This window comes from Harpia harpyja, chromosome 10 (genome assembly GCF_026419915.1).
Source record: "Harpia harpyja isolate bHarHar1 chromosome 10, bHarHar1 primary haplotype, whole genome shotgun sequence".
Lineage (NCBI taxonomy): Eukaryota > Metazoa > Chordata > Aves > Accipitriformes > Accipitridae > Harpia > Harpia harpyja.
In genome coordinates, this window is record NC_068949.1 from 31,652,181 (window position 1) to 31,676,366 (window position 24,186).

The window sequence follows — 24,186 nt, forward strand, 5'->3', positions numbered from 1 at the left end:
GTGGTTTTGTGCAGGTGTATGATTCTCTTCACTTTTGCCATTTATCTAGAAAGTAAACTACACAGTGCTACATACTGGGTATGACTATGTGAAAAACATCTTGTAGTCCTTAAGCTATGAAATGAATGTCTGCATCTTCCAGAGTAAGAGATGGAAAGGAGAATAAACTTCTTAGCAGACTGGGCTCCTCTTCAGGTCAACTCTATTTGTGAAATAACAGAAGTGAGTTTAAAAGGCACTGTACCAGCTGCACTGCTTTGCAAATACATGCCAGGACCACATCCTGTGGTACAGCTTGCACACACTCAGTGAAGACTAACTCCTAGCATTTGAGCATTACGTAAGTAACAGAAGAGCCTAAATTCATGCCAAAAATCACAGAACAGAGCCAGTGCCTTTTAATTCCTCCCCAAAACCTTTCTATACTTAACAGAAGGGAAATGCCTTCATTCAGGTGGTCAGTTTTCCATCCTTCAAATACTCACCATTTTTTAGTGTTATCTCCATCAATCTGTCTAAAATCTGGGTGGAAACAAAATAGTCAGGATGAACAGACATCATCTGTGGAGAGAAAAGAAGCTACATGTCAAACACCAAGTTGCATGATGGCATCAGTTTTCTTTTAATTAAAAAAGAATAAGCCAACTCCTTGGTAAAATAAAATAAGAAACAGTAACAGAAAAAAATCCAACCCCAAAGCCTCTGTAAGCAAGATACACCAAAGGAGAACACCAAGAATATTGTGAATATTGATTATTTCAAGCAGTGCACAGGTGCTATGAATACTTTAAAATTAATTATTTGCAATATCAGAACACTGTAAACCCATGTTTAATCTGTTGGTTCATACAAAGGTACTGAGGGTTAAGAGAATGGTAAGTATCATGTAACCCTTTGGAACCCATTTGCATCTGTTATCAAATTGGACTCCTTGATGGGGAGCAGGGGCAACAGAGTTAACTACAACCTTGCCCAGTCATGGTGTCGTGGTTTAACCCCAGCCAGCAACTAAACACCACGCAGCCGCTCACTCACTCCCCCCCACCCAGTGGGATGGGGGAGAAAATCGGGAGAAGAAGCAAAACCCGTGGGTTGAGATAAGAACGGTTTAATAGAACAGAAAAGAAGAAACTAATAATGATAATGATAACACTAATAAAATGACAACAGCAATAATGAAAGGATTGGAATGTACAAATGATACGCAGTGCAATTGCTCACCACCCGCCGACCGACACCCAGCCAGTCCCCCGAACGGCGAATCCCTGCCCCCCACTTCCCCGTTTCTGTACTGGATGGGACGTCACATGGTATGGAATACACCGTTGGCCAGTTTGGGTCAGGTGCCCTGGCTGTGTCCTGTGCCAACTTCTTGTGCCCCTCCAGCTTTCTCACTGGCTGGGCATGAGAAGCTGAAAAATCCTTGACATTAGTCTAAACACTACTGAGCAACAACTGAAAACATCAGTGTTATCAACATTCTTCGCTCTGAACTCAAAACATAGCACTGTACCAGCTACTAGGAAGACAGTTAACTCTATCCCAGCTGAAACCAGGACAGTATCCACCCCTTATTCTATACCATTGACGTCATGCACAGTTCCCATACCTTTAGTTACATCCTGATCAATCATCACTTTTCCATCCCTTTAAGACATATGAGCAATGATATATATATATATGTATACACACACAGAGATATCATTCCTTTAGTTCATGGGTCATGTTCATAAAATGTTCATTGAGTTCATTTAGTTTCTGACTCTGGGCTCCATCTGTCATACCAGTCTTTCTGGGCAGGAGGGATGGTGCAAAGTCCTCTCAGTCGGTAGAGCAGAATTGGGCTTCAGTGCAGTGTGACAAGCAGGTGACATTTGGCGCAGCAGGAGGATGGTGTGCACCGTTGGATTGTTGCATGCTGGAGTCAGTTCTGGTTCCATCACTACTGCGCTTTGCTCAGTTTTATCACAGTTCTTTTCTTGCTTGATCTAAGTGATTCTTACTATAGTACTATGGATATAGCACATAATTATAGTAAGGATAATGTACAGTAGCAGGGTTATATAGCAACTAATATACAGTTTAATTCTGGCTGTTCTCACCTAAAATTAAATCCCCTTGAGGCACACATCGGACTTCCCCATCTTTTCGCATCACCCACCAAGTGCACCCAGGCCCTTGAGCAAAAGCAATCCCACGAATGGGTTTACCTTTGCCTGAGGCAGGAGTAACCCAGACTGTCTTCCCTAACATATTTTTTATGTGCACTACAGGGACTTTATCCTCTTCTACAGTATGTAAAAATTCCGACTGGGCAGGGCCACCCCGATTGGCAGATCCTCTGGTGTTGACTAACCAGGTGGCTTTTGCTAAATGTGTATCCCAATGTTTGAAAGTTCCACCCCCCATTGCTCTCAATGTAGTCTTTAACAGTCCATTGTATCGCTCAATTTTCCCAGAGGCTGGTGCATGATAGGGGATATGATACACCCACTCAATGCCATGCTCTTTGGCCCAGGTGTCTATGAGGTTGTTTCGGAAATGAGTCCCGTTGTCTGACTCAATTCGTTCTGGGGTGCCATGTCGCCACAAGACTTGCTTTTCTAGGCCCAGGATAGTGTTCCGGGCGGTGGCATGGGGCACAGAATATGTTTCCAGCCATCCAGTGGTTGCTTCCACCATCGTGAGCACATAGCGCTTGCCTTGGCGAGTTTGTGGGAGTGTGATATAGTCAATCTGCCAGGCTTCTCCATATTTATATTTCAGCCATCGCCCTCCATACCACAGGGGCTTTAACCGCTTGGCTTGCTTAATTGCAGCACATGTTTCACATTCATGGATAACCTGTGCAATAGTGTCCATGGTCAAGTCCACCCCTCGGTCACGAGCCCATCTATATGTTGCATCTCTTCCCTGATGGCCTGAAGCATCATGGGCCCACCGAGCCATAAATAGCTCACCCTTATGTTGCCAGTCCAGGTCCACCTGAGCCACTTCAATCTTGGCAGCCTGATCCACCTGTTGGTTGTTTTGATGTTCTTCAGTGGCCCGACTCTTGGGTATGTGAGCATCTACGTGACGTACTTTTACAACCAGATTCTCTAGCCGGGATGCAATATCTTGCCACAGTGCGGCAGCCCAGATGGGTTTACCTCTGCGCTGCCAGTTGCTCTGCTTCCATTGCTGTAGCCAGCCCCACAGGGCATTTGCCACCATCCATGAGTCAGTATAGAGATAGAGCACTGGCCACTTTTCTCTTTCAGCAATATCTAATGCTAGCTGGATGGCTTTCACCTCTGCAAACTGACTCGATTCACCTTCTCCTTCAGCAGTTTCTGCAACTTGTCGTGTAGGACTCCATACGGCAGCTTTCCACCTCCGATGCTTTCCCACGATGCGACAGGATCCGTCAGTGAACAGGGCATATTGCCTCTCATTTTCTGGCAGTTTATTATACAGCGGGGCCTCTTCAGCACGTGCCACCTCCTCCTCTGGTGACATTCCAAAATCTTTGCCTTCTGGCCAGTCCGTGATCACTTCCAAAATTCCTGGGCGACTGGGGTTTCCTATGCGAGCTCGTTGTGTGATCAGTGCAATCCACTTACTCCACGTGGCATCAGTCGCGTGATGTGTAGAGGAGACCCTCCCTTTGAACATCCAGCCCAGCACTGGCAGTCGGGGTGCTAAGAGGAGCTGTGTTTCAGTACCAACAACTTCTGAGGCAGCTTGAACTCCTTCATATGCTGCCAATATCTCCTTTTCAGTTGGAGTATAGCGAGCCTCGGATCCTCTGTATCCCCGACTCCAAAACCCCAGGGGTCGGCCTCGGGTCTCCCCAGGTGCTTTCTGCCAGAGGCTCCAGGTAGGGCCATTCTCCCCAGCTGCAGTATAGAGCACATTTTTAACATCTTGTCCTGTCCGGACTGGTCCAAGGGCTACTGCGTGAACAATCTCCCGTTTAATTTGTTCAAAGGCTTGTTGTTGCTCAGGGCCCCATTGAAAATCATTCTTCTTTCGGGTCACTTGATAGAGAGGGCTTACAATCAGACTGTAATTTGGAATATGCATTCTCCAAAACCCCACGACACCTAAGAAGGCCTGTGTTTCCTTTTTATTAGTTGGTGGAGACATAGCTGCTATTTTGTTAATCACATCCATTGGGATCTGACGACGCCCATCTTGCCATTTTATTCCTAAAAACTGGATCTCCCGTGCAGGTCCCTTGACCTTACCTTCTTTTATGGCAAAACCGGCTTTCAGAAGGATTTGGATTATTTTCTTCCCTTTCTCAAAGACTTCTTCTGCCGTGTTGCCCCATACGATGATGTCATCAATGTATTGCAGGTGTTCCGGAGCTTCACCTTTTTCCAGTGCAGTCTGGATTAGTCCATGGCAAATGGTGGGGCTGTGTTTCCACCCCTGGGGCAGTCGATTCCAAGTGTACTGGACACCCCTCCAAGTAAAGGCAAATTGTGGACGACACTCTGCTGCCAGAGGGATTGAGAAAAACGCATTAGCAATGTCAATTGTAGCATACCACTTGGCTGCCTTTGACTCTAGTTCGTATTGAAGTTCTAGCATATCTGGAACGGCAGCACTCAGCGGTGGCGTAACTTCATTCAGGCCGCGATAGTCAACTGTTAGTCTCCACTCCCCATTAGACTTTCGCACGGGCCATATGGGACTATTAAAAGGTGAGCGAGTTTTGCTGATCACTCCTTGGCTCTCCAGTTGGCGAATCAACTTGTGGATGGGAATCAGAGAGTCTCGGTTGGTGCGATATTGCCGCCGGTGCACCGTCGTGGTAGCAATTGGTACTTGTTGTTCTTCAACCCTCAGCAACCCCACAATCGAAGGGTCTTGAGAGAGACCAGGCAGGGTAGACAGCTGTTCCGTGCCCTCCGTCTCCAAGGCAGCTATACCAAAAGCCCATCGATACCCCTTTGGGTCCTTAAAATACCCTCTCCTGAGATAGTCTATGCCAAGGATGCACGGAGCCTCTGGACCAGTCACAATGGGGTGTTTCTGCCATTCATTCCCAGTTAGGCTTACTTCAGCTTCCAATACAGTTAACTCTTGGGATCCCCCTGTCACACCAGAAATAGAAATGGGTTCTGCCCCTTCATAACTTGATGGCATTAAAGTACACTGTGCGCCGGTGTCTACTAGAGCCTTATACTCCTGTGGGTCTAACGTGCCAGGCCATCGAATCCACACAGTCCAATAGACCCGGTTATCCCTTTCCTCCACCTGGCTGGAGGCAGGGCCCCTCTAATTCTGGTCAGAGTATCCAGTATTCACTTCTCGTAAAATTGGCTCAGAAGTCCCTTCAAGAGGATCAGAAATAAGATCAGCCCTTCTACTCTGTTTGGAAACCGGAGCGGCATTTTTCCTGGTAGAATCCCCTTTTGTGGTGTTTTTTCCTCGCAGCTCACGTACCCGTGCATTTAGGACCGAGGTAGGTTTTCCATCCCATTTCCTCATGTCCTCTCCATGATCACATAAGTAAAACCACAGGGCACCTCGCGGTGTGTACCTTCTATATTCTTTCTCTTGGGCAGAGGAGCGCTCACTCCTAATAGCTGAGACATTGGTCCTTACAGGTGGGCAACAGGACATCTCCTCTTTGAATTGCTGGAAATCCTCGGACAGCTTCTCCACAGCCGAAATGCAGGCTTGTAGGGAGGAGGAGAGATTCTCTTCGTATTGACGGAGTTGGCGAGCCACTTCATCCACTGTCGGTGCCTCTTCGTCTTTCCAGGTCATTATTGCCAGTGAGTTGGCATAGGACGATGGTGCGCTCCGTACAAACTTTCGCCACATGGGTCGTGTGCATTGGACTTCGTCTGGATCTTTGGGTAATTGTGGGTTGTCCGGATCATGATGAATTGTCTCTAGCACAGCTAATTCCCTCAGATATTGGATACCTTTTTCCATGGTTGTCCACTTGCTTGATTGACATATAACATCTTCCTTAAAGGGGTACCTTTCCTTCACACTTGACAGGAGTCGCCTCCAGAGGCTGATGGCTTGTGTCCCTTTTCCAATTGCCTTGTCAATGCCACCTTCCCTGGCAAGCGATCCCAGCTGCTTGGCTTCCCTACCTTCTAATTCCAAGCTATTAGCCCCATTGTCCCAGCATCGGAGGAGCCAGGTGATAATATGCTCACCTATACGGCGGCCAAAATCTTTTCGCATATCCCGCAGCTCACTCAAGGATAGGGACCGGGTTATTACCTCTGGTTCTGCCTCTTCCTCCTGTTCCCGTGATGACCCTGGTTCGCCTTCATCCTTTGCTAAGCGAACTGATTTTTTTGTATATTTCTTTTTCTGTACGGGGGCAACTGATACTGGTGCAGGTTGGTCCACTGGTTCAGTTGCAGTACCGCTCGCCGGGTCTTGGATAACCGCAGTGTCTGTTGCCAAGGTTTGGGTAGCTGCTGTGCTCGTTGCTGGGGCTGGAGGGACCTCAGTGCCCGTTGCCGAGGTTTGGGTAGCTGCCGTGCTCATTGCCGAGGCTGGAGGGGCTGCAGTGCCTGTCGCTGAGGTTTGGATAGCCACAGTGCTCATCGTTTTGTTGTTAGGTCCAGAGACCTTCTCTTCCCCTTGAGGGTACTGAGTGGTGTCGAACAGGGCTCGATAGGCATGGGCCAGGCCCCAGCACGTTGCAGTAATTTGTATCTCTCTGGAGCTGCCGGGGTGACAGCATACCTTTTCCAAATATTTTACTAGTTCTTCTGGATTCTGCACTTGTTCAGGGGTGAATTTCCAAAACACTGGAGGTGCCCACTTTTCTAGGTACTTGCCCATACTACCCCACACACCCTGCCACTCATAATTATCCAGCCTTGGGGCAGATCTCTGGGTGATTTTCTTAAATAGTTGTTTAACCTTAAATGAGAGCTGAACCACATTCAGAAGCATGCTAATTCCTAGCAGTAGGGCTAGGACCGTGCTGGTCCCAACATCCCAAGAGTATTCAAATTTTTCAAAATTCTCAAACACCATTGTAACTGGACTGAAGGAGAAAGGAGAGGGGAAGAAAGGTATCCCACCCATAGACTGGTTTTCCAAGGAGGAAAGGTAAATGGTATAATTATTAATAGTTTCCCACAGATGGCTTCCACAGTATAAAGGTGACAATGCTGGGTGCAAGTACCGGATTAATCCCACAGCCGACGACTTTATCATACCATAAACCAGTGTTATACAATACATCAAAGCGAAAACCTTAATCCACCTCCCACGGATGATAAGCAGCAGAAGAGGGACTACATACAGCAAGCGAGGTGATACATAACAGAACTTTAAAAACCAGAGCAACAACTCTAAGAACACATAAATCAACATAATGACCAGCAACTATTAGACCGATATAATGAATGCTTATAACAAATTTGTTTTAACAAGCTCTGGTCAGGTTTGTCGTTATCTCAACCCTTCGTGCCCCACGTTGGGCGCCAAAAAGGACTGTCGTGGTTTAACCCCAGCCAGCAACTAAACACCACGCAGCCGCTCACTCACTCCCCCCCCACCCAGTGGGATGGGGGAGAAAATCGGGAGAAGAAGCAAAACCCGTGGGTTGAGATAAGAACGGTTTAATAGAACAGAAAAGAAGAAACTAATAATGATAATGATAACACTAATAAAATGACAACAGCAATAATGAAAGGATTGGAATGTACAAATGATACGCAGTGCAATTGCTCACCACCCGCCGACCGACACCCAGCCAGTCCCCCGAACGGCGAATCCCTGCCCCCCACTTCCCCGTTTCTGTACTGGATGGGACGTCACATGGTATGGAATACACCGTTGGCCAGTTTGGGTCAGGTGCCCTGGCTGTGTCCTGTGCCAACTTCTTGTGCCCCTCCAGCTTTCTCACTGGCTGGGCATGAGAAGCTGAAAAATCCTTGACATTAGTCTAAACACTACTGAGCAACAACTGAAAACATCAGTGTTATCAACATTCTTCGCTCTGAACTCAAAACATAGCACTGTACCAGCTACTAGGAAGACAGTTAACTCTATCCCAGCTGAAACCAGGACACATGGGCAAGTTGAGCATAAGGGATACTAAATTGAAACAATGAATCCTTAGTTTTTCTTAGAACTCTTTAACTACAAAAACACCACTATGAAGTACAGTTCAGGTTTCATGAAGCACTTCACCAGCCCAGCAAAAAACCTCTTTTTTTCTCCCCCAAGTGCTGTACAGTTTCCTGCTCTGTAAGTGAGCTGAATTGGCTCACACTTCCTCCTTATTAGAGGAACACCAGGGCTCACAGAAGGGGTGGAAGGCAATTTTTTACTGGCTGGAGGGAAGGACGTGCAGGAGCAAAACATTTTGCTTTCAGCAAAAGCACAAAGCCAGTCAACAGACCCAGGCTGCAATTTCACAGGCAGTCCAGGTTTTTTCAGGCACAGTTAGAATGTGGTAAATAATAATAGAATGGAGATTAGAAAGGGGTGTTTTTATGAGTAACAGAACAAGGTAAATTCCTGGGGATTTAGACACAGACACAGACATCTACAAAACAGACAGACACCACGTTTCCTTGAGAATGGCTCCAGACTTCTTCCTGAGTCATAATGCACATCAACCTTTTCCAAATGAGAATTATCTGATAATGCAGGTATCTCTGATGATTTAGAAGGTGATATTTTGCACTTGTGCGTAATGCAGCATGTACTTTAAGGGTGGAAGGAAATAAGATTAACATTTGCTTGTGATTTGGCTCACACTATTATATCCTGAAGTCTCTTCTCATCTAGCATGTACTGTACCCTTTTCAAATGCAGTAATACGTATGAAGATGGACAGGGACGTGCAGCTTTGCAGTCACTCAGAAAGTGTGGAGAAAAAGCTACCCCTAGTGTTCTACCCCTAGTGACAATCAAAGTAGTTCAGACTGGAGAACAAATCAGAACTTAGAAAGAAAGATTTTTTGATGTAAAAGTTGTTAACCAACAGATTCACAAACTTGTTCTGATTATTCCTGCTACAACTGGCTTCCAGGAAGAATGTACAGAGTATAACTGCAGTTTAACTGCATGAATAGTATAGACTTACCTGGAAAAGCCACTTTAGAATTGGTACGGGACACAAGACACAACTGTAAGCAGAACTTAGAAAACCATTAATAGCTAAAGAAAGCTGCTGTGTTACACTAGAACTGTAAGACAAAGATGGGGGTGGGGAAAGAGGAGAAAAATCAATTAGTGGTTGAACCAGCACTTTCACAAAAGCGTAAGAACTTCCCCACCCCTCAGATCACCATCAACAGCAAACACAGATCTGAACATCCAAAACAGATGTTATTCTTATGCTCTCACCTATGTGAAATACTATAGTAATTCAACCTCCTTTGTTATTTACAACTATCTTTTTCTCCAGAATGCCATACTATATAATTTGGAAACATTTGTATTATTAGAGAATAATAGCTTCAAACATTGATCTACACTATTGCACAATGAACCATCATGCCTGTCTACACAGATGGACTGCTATGCTCAATGAGACCAGTGAATAAGACTTTTTACTGTCCAATGACCTTTACATACACTCTTAGAAGAAAAGAGAAAAATCTTTGTTTGAAATTTTAAAAATAATCTTTTAAATATATAGTCTGAAGGCAAACTAAAGCAACTAAAATCAAACAGTCTAATCTCACTGTGCAAATTTGTGAGGTGCAAAAAGTAGCTGTTGGAAGAACAGAAAATATGTCATTTTTATTACTGAATTATTTTAGTGTTAGTCTTCTTTAGAAAGTCAGGTATGTCATAAGCAGCCGAATATGATATCCATTTTCTCCACATACCCTTCTTTAGTCTCTTCTATTCTCAGCATCTACTGAAACAGGTAGCTCTGTTGAGAGATCTGCGTCCTAACTTCTTCATATACCCTTTATATGTCTGACTGAGCAAGTGGCTAGGAAAACATCCATGTGCCAACTGGACAGCCAGTACATGCTAGCTGTGCCAACTGGGCAGAATGCATAAGCAATTATATCATAATTGCCTTCTGCAAGGGAAGATTCATTTAATTCTCATTCCTCCAGTCACTGACTTACAAGATACTTTTGAAGCTTATATCCTTGTGATCTTCAAAACATATTAATAGAGGCCTGAAGCCAAAGGAGTATATCACAAATATCACTTCCTCAAGAGATGAGGAAAAGCCAGACTCCTCCTCTTCACACCCACAATAGCACATACACATGGATACAAAATACTTTAAGATTAAATGAATTCTCTCAGTTTCACTGATGCAAGTTTGGAATAAAATGCCAACTGAAATAACCAGAATTTTTCAAGATTTGCACTTGTGGTATTAGGCAAGAATTTGTCCAGCTATTTGTTGTCCGACAGCCTCATAAGTATAGTATACAAATCCCTATGAGTTACAGAACAGTTGTTTACATCCACACAGACACACTGATAGCTCAGTGACTGAATCTAACAGATGTCAGAAATTGTGACTTTCTGCAACCCTCATTAGGTGGAGCCTTAAGTCGCAGGCCCATTCAGGACAAAAACATCTAAAAGTCTTTCAGCAAACATAATGCAACACCAGCAGGTCACAAATAAGTTCACCACAAAGGTCCTCTTTCTGTCTTGGGATAGTTAAGCTTTTGTTCATTATAACATTCCACTTCTGGATTTATCTTTCACAAACTGGTCAGATTATCAATGATAGCCCAAACACAGTAGAAATATGGAAGAGGCCACAACACCTATTTTTTTTTTTCCTTGTGTCTCATTTAAGATGTTTTTCAAGAATTCCAGAGGAGGAAAGAAGGGAAGCTTCAAGTAACAATTTACTGTTCTGTAAAGCTAACCTGGAAAAGAGAATTCCAGGGAAAGGGAGTCAGTCTTGCCTACTTAGTAAGACAGAGCTCATTCGCAGCAAAGATACTATTTTATCTTAAAAACTGCTAACACTGAAGAAAATTGTCCAAGTAAACACAACTGAGTGAAGAGGATATTCTTACCTAAAAAGGAGCTTTCCTATAGGATTTTGAGGGATGAAGTGAAAATTCCTCAAGTCTAGGTTATGTTGATTGAAGATTTTCCCAGAGGTTGATAAATCAAATATATCTTCTCCAGGGTGGTAGTCAGGTATGGCGTGAGCTACTACTGAAAATCTCTTTATAAACGCCCTGTAAAATTCAAAATTGCTTTTATGAATTTAAACATGGAAAGGCTATTTGCTGGTTGAGACAGTTATTTTCAGATGATGTACACATCAGCCTTATGTGAAAGCTGAATTGTTAAAATACAATAATGTTGAAGAAAATCCACCCAACCCTGAAAGATGATAAAAATGGTTCATGTTAAACATATTAACAACAGACTGAAATAGAGAGAAAGATTAGAAGAAAAGACTAGAAAAGTGAAGAATTAGATTTAATTGGTTTTGGAGTTGGAAGGACCTGTGTTCTTCTGAGAGATCTTCATCTCCACTGGCACTCTCCTCATCTTCTCCATCTGAAGAATCAGCTTCCCTTCCTTGTATGTCTTCCTGTAACCGCTTTTCTAGTTCATCTACCCTGAAATAACAGTAGCAGCAGAACGTATCATCACCATTTAGTATTTACAACAGAAGACAACAAAATTTAAGCTCTGAATGTGAACCCAGGAGTCAGTAGCCAATTACGTATGGCAAAAGCAGGCAAGACATTGCATCTGTCTAATAAACAAGCATCTTGCTATTCCAAAATAAAAAGTGGATGTTTCCCAAAACCTAATGAATTTCCAACAACACAATCAATCACTAGTTTGTCAGAGACAAATACACTCAACCAACTTCTGATAGTTTTTTGTAATTGCACAAAAGTTTCAACCTTCTGGTTGAAATTTTTTTTTTTTTTTAAAACTTCATACTAGTATTTTATTTGTTAAATAGTATCAGTTATAGGAGTATTCACTACTCCATAATCAGTCAGCCCATAGTTACTAGGGTCAGATTCTTTAATCAAAACAGTTAATCACACATATACCCATCACCACCATTTGCCATTAGTACATATACCACATTACACTTTCTACCCAAAAGATCTTTTGCAAGAACACTCATTAGTTCTGTTTGCTGAACTGTGTTAACTACTCAGATACCAACAGTTTACACAACTTCAGAAACCAAAACTGAGCTACAAATGCCTTTGAAAAAAGTCAGTCTACATAAATACTAATTTCATGACTGACCAGCAGCTGCTAGCTGGCTCAGTGACTTGTAAGAAGGCACCAGTAAATTTAGTCTGGCTCTTGAGGGGTAGACAGATGTATCACAAATCACTCTTTATTGCTTGTAAAGAGCCTGCCATTCAGCTTTTACAGTTAAGCCACACTTGTAGGTCCCATCAGATGTATGTTGGTGGCATCAGCAGGCAAAGTTTAGCTTGCTGCTACCCAAACTCCAGCAGTTTCAGAGAGACAAGGTAAATCTAAGCGTCCACAACTCAATCACAAATTTTTCAAAGCAGCTTTAAGAAACAAACCTTTTAGATTCTTCTTTCTCCTTTAAAAGATGTTCTAAGCTGTTCACATATGACACCTGGCTAACAACAGAAGGCTTAGAAAGCTGTAAATGAAATAGTGAGAAATTAAAAAAATACCACGAGCTATCAATTCATTATTAGACAATAAACATAATCAAAATAGAAATCTCTTCCAATTTTAATGATATTTTATCTGAAAATAAAAACTCAAAGGAGACCCTGAAAAATAAGATGATTAACAGTTTAGGTTTCTCAATTCCTTGACAATTTTATATAATGGTCAAGTCTCTCTCAGTGATTAATTTAGAAATAACTGTGCTTCATGATGGATTGGAACAGCAAAGCAAGTCTCTGCTTCTCTCCCTGGGGCTGATCTCCAGCTAACCCTCACAAAGAGCATTAGCATCAGAAGCCTTTTACCTCACAGCTTTATTATTACCATCCACCAAGACCCTGGGAATCCCCATTCTCATGCATGAGACAAGAAACTCCAAAAACAATTCAGTACCTCTATGTTACTTTCAGGAGTCCCCAGAGGGCAAAGCACCAGTGTTTGCTAAATCACCTCCAAAATCATCAGTCAAAACAAAGCTTCCAATCAAAATCCTAATACAAACCCAGATTAAGAAGCTAATAAATAGAATTAAAAACCAAAACAACACACAATGTCTTAACCACTAGCAAAATTAGTTTTTCAGTAGCCAGTGTTTCATTCAGCCAGTAGCAGACAACACAGATTTGAAATCTTTTATCACCATAATTCGGTTCTTTGGACAAGCAGTGCCCTTCTGACACCACCTTCTTAAATTGCAAGCCTCTTACTAGTGACAAAGCTTCTTCCTACGAGCTCCTTCATTTTAGGACAACACAATTCAGTAAGAGCATACCCTCTCATTAGGGATTTTCTATTACCCAAAAGTAAGAGAAGTTAGTTTAAGAAGTGTCCACCTGCTAATAAAGAAGCCAGTTAATACAGCATTGATTTTTGGTATTCAAAGAGACCTTGCAAATGTAACAAGCAGCATGTCTCTGTGTGGAAAATCTTGTGGGAAAGCTAAAGACCTCTTACCTTATTTTGTATCTGGTTAATATGTCTAAAATGACTGTTTAACAACTGAGGAATCAAGACTTTATTCCAATGTGCACATATGCCCCTTCTTACAAGACAAGAATGTTAGTATATGCAAAAACCATGGTCATGGAAATTTTGGGACAGTTCTTAACTGTTTTGTCTTACTTGGCCATTAATTATGCAGAAACAGGATAGGCCAAATGTTGCGGCCACATACATGCCACAAATACTTGATCCAGGCTGCGTCTGTTTATCAGTCTTAACCATTAATTACGTAGACATGTTGGTTAAGATTGCGGAATACGTATGTAACCACAGGAGTCTGATCTATAACATGCTTGCATAATGAATTATGAGGACAGATAAAATAATTATGGCTCTTCAACATCTGCCCACAAAGATAGTAACTCAGTCACTAAACAAACAATTTCAGAGATTTAAAAATGGGAGGAGATGAAGACAAGAGTATTTATACAGGTATTCTGCTGTTTGTTTTCTACTGTAGAAAATAGCCATGGGCTGACCCCAGCCAGCAGCTAAGCACCACACAGCTTGTTCATTTCCCCTCCCAGTGGTGCAGGGGAGTGAATAAGAAGAGCAAAAGCAAGAAAACACATGGGTCAAGATAAAGACAGTTTAATAAGCGAAGGAAGAGGGGATAAGGGGGAAAAGAGAAAGTGATGCAAAGGCAATCACTCAGTACCTCCCACAAGCAGACTCCAAGTAGTCGCTACATGTCAGATCAACTCCCCCTGCTTGGTTTTGATGGCTGAGCATGACACTATGTGACATGGCATATATCACTTTGGTCTCCTGGGGTCAGCTGTCCAGGCTCTGTCCCCTCCCAACTTTTTGTCTACTCTGGCCTGCTTGCTGTGGGGGCAGAGTGGGAAGAAGCCTTGACGCTGTACAAGTACTGCTCTGCAATAGCCAGAAGACTGGTCTCTCATTAACACTGTTTTTGTCCGAAACACACAGCACCATACAGCTGTTATGAAGAAAATTAACTCCAACCCAGCCAGACTCAGTACAAAATCTTTTTATTTAAATGCAGCCGTTTCCAACCTGTACCAACTTTGTCAGGTATGCCACACCAAGTCCTACTGCAGGACCTTCCTAATTAAAACATTATTTTACAATAAAACTTCAAAATCACTACTTATCTGACAAGCTATTATTGAAAAAATAGGCTAACTTTTAAAAACACAGATCAATTCATCACCATAATACCCTGTAAACTGGTATTCAAACACTTCATCTATCCCTTCTGAGCAGGAGTAGTCATAGAGCTTTTTCAAATCCTTTCTAAAATACTTCCAATTTCCATGAAATTCAACCTCAAAGAAAACATCACTTACAGATCAAGAACTCGTACACAGATTTCTGACAATCACAGATTGTGACAAGGATATACAACTGGAGTCTAGCACACTGATCTCTCAACATCTAGATCAATTTCCTTTAGTTAACTTCAACTCATAAAAATCTTACCCGATTAGGAAAATGAAAACATTAGACCCCACACATCATCTAAATGTAACATCCTGCCTTTTTCTTTAGCAGAAAAAGCAAAACCAGAACTCCTAAAAACCACCAAAAGGCATACAGCTAACACAATCTGGCTGCACAAACCATCTTTCAGCCATTCCAAGGACAAGCACAGTAACAAGCACACTCTTTCTCTGACTACATTGCACTGTACAGCATAGGACCATTAAGCTGAGTAACCAGGCTTGCAGGCAAATAACTCTGCGGTTTTGTGCATTATGAATAAAGGAAAAAATCATATTAAAAATACATTATAACAAAGCTAACGCAATGCTTTTTTTGGGTTTTTTTAGCCACTTACATGAAGCTTCAGTAATGGAGTCATGGTGTCCTGAGAAAAACTGTCAAGACTAGATTCTTCCAGGGTTCCTGCCTGTGCCCTGGGTCTTGAAGAGAGCATTTCTTGTAGTGGTATGAATACTTCTTCATCATCATCTAGACTGCATTCCAAACTCTCATCTTCACTATCAAAGCTGCTTTTTGATTTTCCATTCAACATAGACTCAGCTGTACAGGTGCTTTCAACTTTTAACTCTCCTGAGAGTTGTGAAGACATATGGCCGCTGTCCATGCACCCTTCTTTAAAGGGCAACGAACGGGGAACACTTTTACCAGTCTCTTCTGAGAGTGCAAGTTTCCTAGAACCTTCCGCTGAACAAGAATCAGAAACATTTTCTAGAGTCTTGTCTTTTGTTTTTGAAAAACTGTTGCTGGATTTAATACTGTAAGCTTTATTGTGTGCACATCTTTCTGGTCTTTTCCCATCTTGCTCGCTCTTAGCATCAAATACCTGAGATAAGCCAGCATTCTGGAGATGAGATTTCACACCTTTTGTTTGTGTTAAGTGGTGGAGAGAAGGCAACACAGTACTTTCTTCCTGAGAAAAAGGAAGGGACTTTTCCAAGAAAAAGCATGAGTTAGCCACCTGCAATTGATTCTCTTTGGTATCCACAACAGAAATATGGTTATTTTTACCAGGACTGTGTGCAGAATATGAAGATGACAAACCTACAGAGGAGCAATTATTCTTCTCATTTTCATTGCTTGAGTTGAGGTATTCCTCTCGAAGAGTAGAATCACGTCCAGGTAGAGCAGCAGCCTCCATTAATTGCAGAACATCCCCACAAGTAGACTTTAAAAGGATATTTTTTACAAAGTCAGACTTTCTATTTTTACATTTTGCAGATGATCTACTAAAAGCAGGGTCATTCAAACCTGATACTTCAGATTGAATTGAACTGTCTGCATCCGCACTCATGGCGGCATGCTTTCTTTTCCCAGGAAAGTCTATTTGTTTGGATCGTCCAGAAGACATCTTTGATCTAAGGCAGCATGAAGGAACAGACTGGCTCTTTCGCATACCACCGGCCATCTCAGGTGATGTTCTGAGTGCATTTGGAGAAGATGCCTCATGTTTTGAAACCTGCTTTGGCTTTGGTTGTGATGGGTCATCTATGAAGTGTTTAAGAAAAAAGTAAGCCACTGTTTTCATGTTTAAAAAAAAAAAAATCAAAACCGTAACAGCTCACCCTTTAAAAAACTAACTTCTATTTTTAAGTCAACTATGACTGAAATTTTTAGCAGAAACTACAATACTTCCATTCCACTTTAACACAGCAGAACACAATTAAGATTTAGCTGATACTGTACTGTTATTTTATTATTGTAACTAACTTGGAAATTAAATTAAATCCTTTTATTTTAAAGCAGCTCAGCAGCCACCGTAGAACAGTTTTCTTATACACTGGAATCAATCAGTCTTTGGAAACAGACAATAGCCCAGTTCAGGTATGAGACTGGAAGAAAGTTTCTGCTATTACATATTATGGTTATAAATAATGAACAGTGTGAAAAGTATTTTGAAAATACTGCAATAATTTTAACAGTGGTCATAACAAAAGTGTTCAGAATATGAAGAAATCTGTTTTCAGGCTATAGTTCTATGGAACCAGAGGCCACTTTCCTACCATGCTTTTCTGCTTCCTGCCTTAAGCTGGCACAAGCACCTGGACACGTCATGGCAAGCTACTTCATGGAGCTGATGTGGCCCAGAACTTCCCAACTCCATTTTCAGCCAGATCAGCTCCTTGCACCGCTGGCCAAGTCCCAGTGCTAGCATAGGTGGAAAGTAAAGCATAGCGGCAGAGAGTCTGATAGGTTTACACAGCCATGGACCCACAAGGTGGGAATACGCTCCTTGTTTTGGGCTCCCCCCCTCCTCTTTTTTTTTTTTTTTTTAAATCATCCTACTGACCTAGCTCAAGCTTCTATTCACGTGAGCTTTTTATATTCAGTTCTACCTACCATAGAACAGAATTATGTGGTTAAAAGGGACAAAAAGCAACAGGAATACCAGCTAAACTTTAGTGTTCAGTTCAACAAGAATGTTCTTTTTGGATTAAGCTGAAAGGCAAAATTTGTTAACCACCACAGTGAATGTGGATTTTCCAAAACGCAAGAGAAACCATAAAAATAAATCAGGAATTAAGTGCTTAAGACAAAGAAATAAAATGACTTCTAATTAAGTTACAAACAATCTGTTTTTCACTATAATCCCAAATTACTTTTAAACCTCTTCAAGCTTGCCATATATTAGAAATAACATTGACTACACAGCAGTAATTCTTTTTTTTTTTTCAGAGAGAGAGAATATAGAATAACATAAATTCAAGGGAAAAAAGCCATTAAAAAGGGACACTAAGGGATGAACCTGATTGTTTAATTAATTCTGTATTTTCAGCACTGCTTCTACCTGACGCAGTCTCCCTTGAACCAGAATGTTGTATTTTTCTTAAAGGACATCCATTTCCCTAAAAATAAAGACAGAGAAAAAAAATGTTAATCACATACTTTTAAAAACCAGGATGTTGACACCTTGAGCCAAGTGTTGAATCCAGCACAGGCTTAGTTCCACACACCCTCAGAAATATGGCAATATACTTCATTTCAAGACAAACTTAAGACACAGCTGCAAAGATCTCAACAAAAGGACTCTCCACAACCCAAATTTTACACCTTTTCTTCAGATTGGCCACCAGTTCTAAATCGCTCCACTTTTAGGGCCATTAGCCACTTGTGTCCCTGGGCTATATGGCAACACAGCCCAGCTGGCTTTCCTCAAACAAGTCATAAGGAACTTAAACAACAAAATGACAGAAAGCACAGACAAGCAAAAACAGAGGGAGGGGTGCTAAGGAGAAAAAGAAACACAAGTTAACCATCTTTTTTGTTCCATTCATAGCACATTATGGAGACACACATAGTGATCTTCCTTGCAAATAACCAGCAAACTTTTAAAGGGTTTTCTTGGTTGATACAAAAAGTGAATATAGTTCAGCCTGTAATGAAATACTACATACTTAATAGGACCACTCCCACTCTATCTAAATATTGTGGCTTAAGTGCATAAATCTGAACTGCTATTAACTGCAACTTCTAACCAGCAGAAATTTGCTAGGCTGTTCCCTACACTACATTGTAAGAAAACACAAGGTTATAAGACATTTAAGATAAAGAATTTTTTTCTACAAAATACAATTTAAAGTTACAATTTCCATTGCATTTCCATGCTTGCATCTAACCCAGAATATCTCCCCTGCTTTTAAACCAGGATTTCTCATTTATTGTAGAATAGTTAAGAACCAGCTTACCCAAGCATGACCTAAAATTTACAAAGAAATAGAAAAAGAGCATAAACTTTTGTTACATCTAAAAAAGGCAGCACCAAGAATCTCATCCTACATTGAAAAATAAAATAAAAAAATAATTTAAAAAAAAAATCACATGCACAATGGGTCACTGATTTCCACCTTTAACGACTCTTTTAAACACACCTGATGTGATACACTTGTTCCTGAGAATGGCTTCACAGGATGTGGCTTAGATTGTTTCATTCTATGTTTCTTCCGCTTCCTTTCTCTGCGGAGCGCTTCCAGCGACAACCTAAATTCAGAGTCAGTTGGAGCGCAGGGCAATTTCATGGGAAGACCTGGGTTTTGGCACAGAGGCATGTTGTTCACAGTGCCATTATTTCCAGCACAGGCTTTTCGGGTATCAGCTTCTGATGATGAAACCCATTTGTCAGAGTCTGAACTAGTGTCTTCTAGATCCATACAGTCAGTTTTCTGTTCCCAACTATTTCCAGAAGACAATGGTGCTCTTGTTACACCCAGACACTTCTCATTTCTTCCCTGTTCTGACTTGACAATTTTATCCTTTTTGGCCAAGAAAAAGCTCTGAGACCCTGTGGTAACAAGGAGTTTTTGAATCACAACTTTTGGGTACAATGAACCCAGTGCCTTGCATGCTCTGCCATTCTCTAAAATGTTTACACTGTCCTTTTCCTCCTTAATTCCTCTCCGAAAGGCACCTACCACAGGACTTATGTTTGGTGTTTGGTCTGGCATCTTTTTTCTTCTGACCTTCTTTGGAGGAGATATCTTCTTTTCAAAACGTTCAGTGCATAAAACTGACAGTCCAATTCCTGCATCTTTTACATTTCCTTTGTCCGGTGAACACAACACAGTTCTGTCTTTATGGCCAAGGTCTAAGAAAAAAAAGAAAAGACAAATTATTCACATTCACAATATTGGAAAAAAAACCCCCAATCTTACTGGACTGTATTAGTTGATATTTTATCTCTCACACACAATCCAAAATGAATTTACTTAATCATTTAGTTTTGCTAGTGCCATGCAATTTATTTCATATCAAAGAAATGCATGATCTATGTCACAGCTTCAGTTGTTATAAACAATCTAGCTTAAGCATGAGACAATAACTTGAAATCATAATTGCATCACTATTTAAAGGAATTAATTTTAATAGGAAATTTATGTTTTCAGTTATATTATTAGAAAAAATTTTAAATGTGCACATTTTGAGATATTTGGTAAGCTATACTCATTATATTGCTGCTCCTATTTGGAATGAGATTAGACAATACTTCTGCACATTTATATCATTAAAACTCATAGAAATATCTCCCATTTAAAAAACACATATTTACCTTTGTTTAAAACTGGTTCGAAGAACTCTGTAATGGTCTGGTTTCTGAAGAGAAAACATAACTTTATCTTTTTAAAAGAACAGTACCTAAATGCCCATACAGTGAATACTGGTAAAATTAAAATGCTGTAATTTATTTCTGCAGATATTTTTTCATGCCAGCAGCTCTTATTTCTGATAGATCAGAGAAAGCATCATCAGCCTCATCGTCTTCTAGCCTTCACTCTGCTTGGCTAATGAAGCCAACCTGTCAGTTTCCTCACTCAAAGTGTTTCCTTTATCATCCTAGTAAGTCTTAACCACCCTTCCAGCTTAAACTAAGCTGTCTTAAATGGGACTGACCTCACCTGTGTCCAGTATTCTAGATGAGACCTCACCAGTACCTTATATGATGGTGTTAACCTCCCCATCTCCAGTGTCAACACCTTGAGCTGCTAACTCCTACTGTAATTTTTTTTTTTTTTTAAGTGTTACAGTGGTAAGCAGCTGGCCTTATCAATACCATCAGTGACCAAACCCTATTCATTAGTTGCAATCAAGTCTAATCACAAAGTTCTATCTGCAAGTTGTAAAGTTCAACTAATCCTGTAACTTTCTTCTTGTTGTCCAAAACCCTTTGTCCACCACAGTTTGTTGCTTTTTTCCACACATCTGGTGCCAACGCAAATTCCTATCTGCACTGTTACCAGACTTCTCAGCAGGAACTAGTACCAGCACTGCCCCTTAACAAAATACACATATCAGTGGCTTTTTGTGCTCCCTCCCGGCACACATTACAGGCATCTTCTGGCTTCCAACAGAAACAGCAGGCTACAACCATCTTATTTTTACACCTAAACAACAAGATAAATAATAGCTTTAAATCAGAAGTATTTTCTCTGGCAAGAATAAGTGGGACATGAGAACACCAAGGCATTTCTCCATGAGAGAACGTCACTTCTAAAAACAGGCAGATTGTCTTGAGTAACGTACAATTTGAACATTAAAATACATCAATGTATTCATCATTCATCATAAAATACTATGAACTTGCTATCTTCTCCCACGTAGCAAGGAAGTTTACTAACGACTTCGAGGCTATACTTACGCCTGTCTTGGAAGTGTCTCTTCAAGTTCCAACAAGATATTGGTGTGAGAAAGCAAGAATAGCACAGATTTGTTTAAGACCTTCCATCTTTTGTAATCTTTCTGTGCCTCCCAAAACAAAGCTATATCGTTACTGTCTGTGTAACAGTGATTACAAAGGCAAGACTTATTTACAACAGATTCTAAGCTAACATATTCAAGAATCCATACATGACTCTGCTTTCACAGACTCAATAATCATTTTTGAAGTTCAGGCCAGAAGAATCCACTGCTCACTTGTTCAAACTAAACTTGGATTTAATTTTGAATCTTTCCGTAAGCTTGTTACTTTCACTTTTGTATTTTCTAACATGGCTTCTGCATTTTTAGCACCTACACAAATACAAAAAGCTGTTTATAATGCATTGATACTTCTTTAAGTAGGCTACTGGCAAGCAGTGATGTTTGAGAATACTGTAACTCAATGAAAAGCCACCCGTAAACAGAATATGTGAGTACATAAAACTGTCTTTTTGGCCTACCACAGAGAGCAGAAAAAAGTACTTGTCAAAGACTACTTGCCTCCAACATGTCCCAGCTTAATTTGATGTAGGCCAAAATACACTCATTCTTCCCACATGCTGAAGCAACAGGGTCCCCAAATTTCAGTTCAACAGAAGAATCAAAAGGCTAAATTGCAGGTTTATTCACTGTTATTTCTGTTGCTGACTGGTTTGTCTGTCTGCCCTAGACCACCTCCCACTCTGACACCCTGACTTCACCTTCTCTCCACCTTGCATTCCTCAGGACACTCCCAATGCTTGCTTGTGACTGCTCTCGCAGCTGCAAAGTCATCCCGTGCCCACAGCTTTCTGCACTACCTATCTTTCCAAAACCCTTCTATTTTCTTAAGTAAGCAACTGTACTTCTTCCTTCCAGGTTAAAGCCCCATCTGGAATACCGACCACTGCTGGCAGTCCAAATCTCATCTTCAGTCACCTCTCAGATTCCTCTCCGCACTTGAAGACAAATCAAAACCAAAACCAAAGCCTTCTGCTATCTTCTTCCTTCTTTCCACAGCCACCGATTTCAAATGACTGCTTATCTCCCTCCCACATCCACTATCTCATCGTTGTATCTTTTTGCTTTCTTTTATGCTAAATGCAAAAGCTTTGTTAAAAAATTCATGTTTGTTCCATAATTATACAAAACCTTGTATAACATAACTGAGAGAACGGACACACTGTGGCTAAAAAAAAGGGCCCTCCTTTTTTTTTTTTGTGCCTGGGATAAAAGTTTAACTTGAATGGTTAGTGGTTTGAATGGAGAGTGGTTTGTCTTAGACTATTTGTTTTAAAGTGCTTATCCATTGACATATTCTTCTTTGCAATTGTAATTCTGCTTTTTAGAAGCGCAAGGGATAGGAACTGTCCAACTAAAACAAAATAATAATTTCTCAAGTGCTGTATTGTATCTCAGACAAGGAAGTGTACTAGAAACCTCAAACAAAACCAAAGCAGGGGGGGGGAGGGGGAAGAAAGCATGTGATAGAGTACAAGGAAGAACACGAGAAAGCACTGCGCTTTCCAACCTGCTTTTCATATATATTAAACTACAAAAAGACGATGTGATTTTCTATGTGAACAGGACCATAACTGTTCGCAAACTCTTTACAGGAGAATTTCCACTATTGTTTTAAAAGGAGATCAAATAAGCAGCCCTAAAAGAATGAAGAACTGATGAAGCAACCACAATTACTGGTTTTCACTCTTCTTTACCTGACATGAAAGTCACAGTTGTTTAATGTCTTGTTCTGGTTTAACCCCAGCCAGCAGCTAAGGACCACGTAGCCACTCACTCACTCCCCACCCCACCCAGTGGGATGGGGGAGAGAATCGGAAGGAAAAAGGTAAAACTCATGGGTTGAGATAAGAACAGTTTACTAGAACAGAAAAGAAGAAAATAATAGTGACAATAATAATAAAAGGATTAGAATATACAAAACAAGTGATGCACAATGCAATTGTTCGCCAGTCGCCGACCAGGGCCCCATTAATTCCCGAGCAGCGGTCCCCCCAGGCCAACTCCCACCAGTTTCTATACTGGGCTGGGCATGATGTCACATGGTATGGAATAACCCTTTGACCAGTTTGGGTCAGCTGTCCTGGCTGTGTCCCCTCCCAACTTCTTGTGCCCCTCCAGCCTTCTTGCTGGCTGGGCATGAGAAGCCGAAAAGTCTTTGACTTAGTCTAAACATCACTTAGCAACAACTGAAAACATCAGTGTGTTATCAACATTCTTCTCATACTGAATCCAACAGGTAACACTATACCAGCTACTAGAAAGAAAATTAACTCTATCCAGCTGAAACCAGGACATGTATCTTTGTCAACAACTGCATAGCTCTGGTTAACACTTTTCAGCAAAATATATAAATTCAGCAAAACATATTTATCCCCACTAAAAATTATTCCACCATTTTTTGTGAAATCTCACCTTAACTGAGACACCAGGGAGGCCACTAAAAAACCCTGATAAGAAAAGGCAAACCCCATAAATACGTGATCTCACTCGACAAAGAAAAAAGCTACACAGCCAGGAGATGCACCTAACAGACCTTTCAGGTCTCTCAAAATTAAGGGCACAACCTGCATGAAAGAGGGAAGGAGGAAATTCTTTCACTTGTTTAAAAAGATAACCCCCTGCATATTCTTTGAAAATAATTAGTGTTTACAGCTGTATCAGTGGTTATCTCTGATTGGATAAAAACTGTACTTTTAAAAATCTGTGCTGGAAACACTAGCAATAGCTCAGAGAAAGCAAAGCCACACAACACAGGAATAAACTACAAAATGTTACTATGTCTTTGATGAAATGAGGTATCTTGAAAAGCCCTGTAGAAGTAACAACAAAAAAAGAAACCAGAAAAGAAAGTCGCACAGAAAACCTCACGACGGTCTGTCAGATGACCACAGCAAAACCAAAACACAG

The 24,186-nt window shown here is 41.1% G+C and overlaps 1 protein-coding gene across 6 annotated transcripts in view; it reads right to left on the reverse strand.

The window, feature by feature from the left end:
* Positions 1–24,186, reverse strand: part of SLF2 (SMC5-SMC6 complex localization factor 2) — a 41,916-nt gene that overhangs the window by 13,226 nt on the left and 4,504 nt on the right. For 3 of the 6 annotated variants that reach the window (XM_052800205.1, XM_052800203.1, XM_052800201.1), the window contains exons 2-10: positions 20,132–20,175; positions 18,957–19,669; positions 17,876–17,933; positions 15,425–16,575; positions 12,504–12,586; positions 11,439–11,555; positions 10,998–11,165; positions 9,074–9,176; positions 486–561 (exon numbers count right to left, since the gene is read on the reverse strand). In XM_052800205.1, coding sequence (XP_052656165.1) covers positions 486–561; positions 9,074–9,176; positions 10,998–11,165; positions 11,439–11,555; positions 12,504–12,586; positions 15,425–16,575; positions 17,876–17,933; positions 18,957–19,669; positions 20,132–20,175 — 2,513 coding nt within the window. Of the gene's footprint in view, positions 1–485; positions 562–9,073; positions 9,177–10,997; positions 11,166–11,438; positions 11,556–12,503; positions 12,587–15,424; positions 16,576–17,833; positions 17,934–18,956; positions 19,670–20,131; positions 20,176–22,973; positions 23,138–24,186 lie in introns of all 6 variants that reach the window. The other 3 variants (XM_052800204.1, XM_052800202.1, XM_052800206.1) reach the window with 2 other exon arrangements.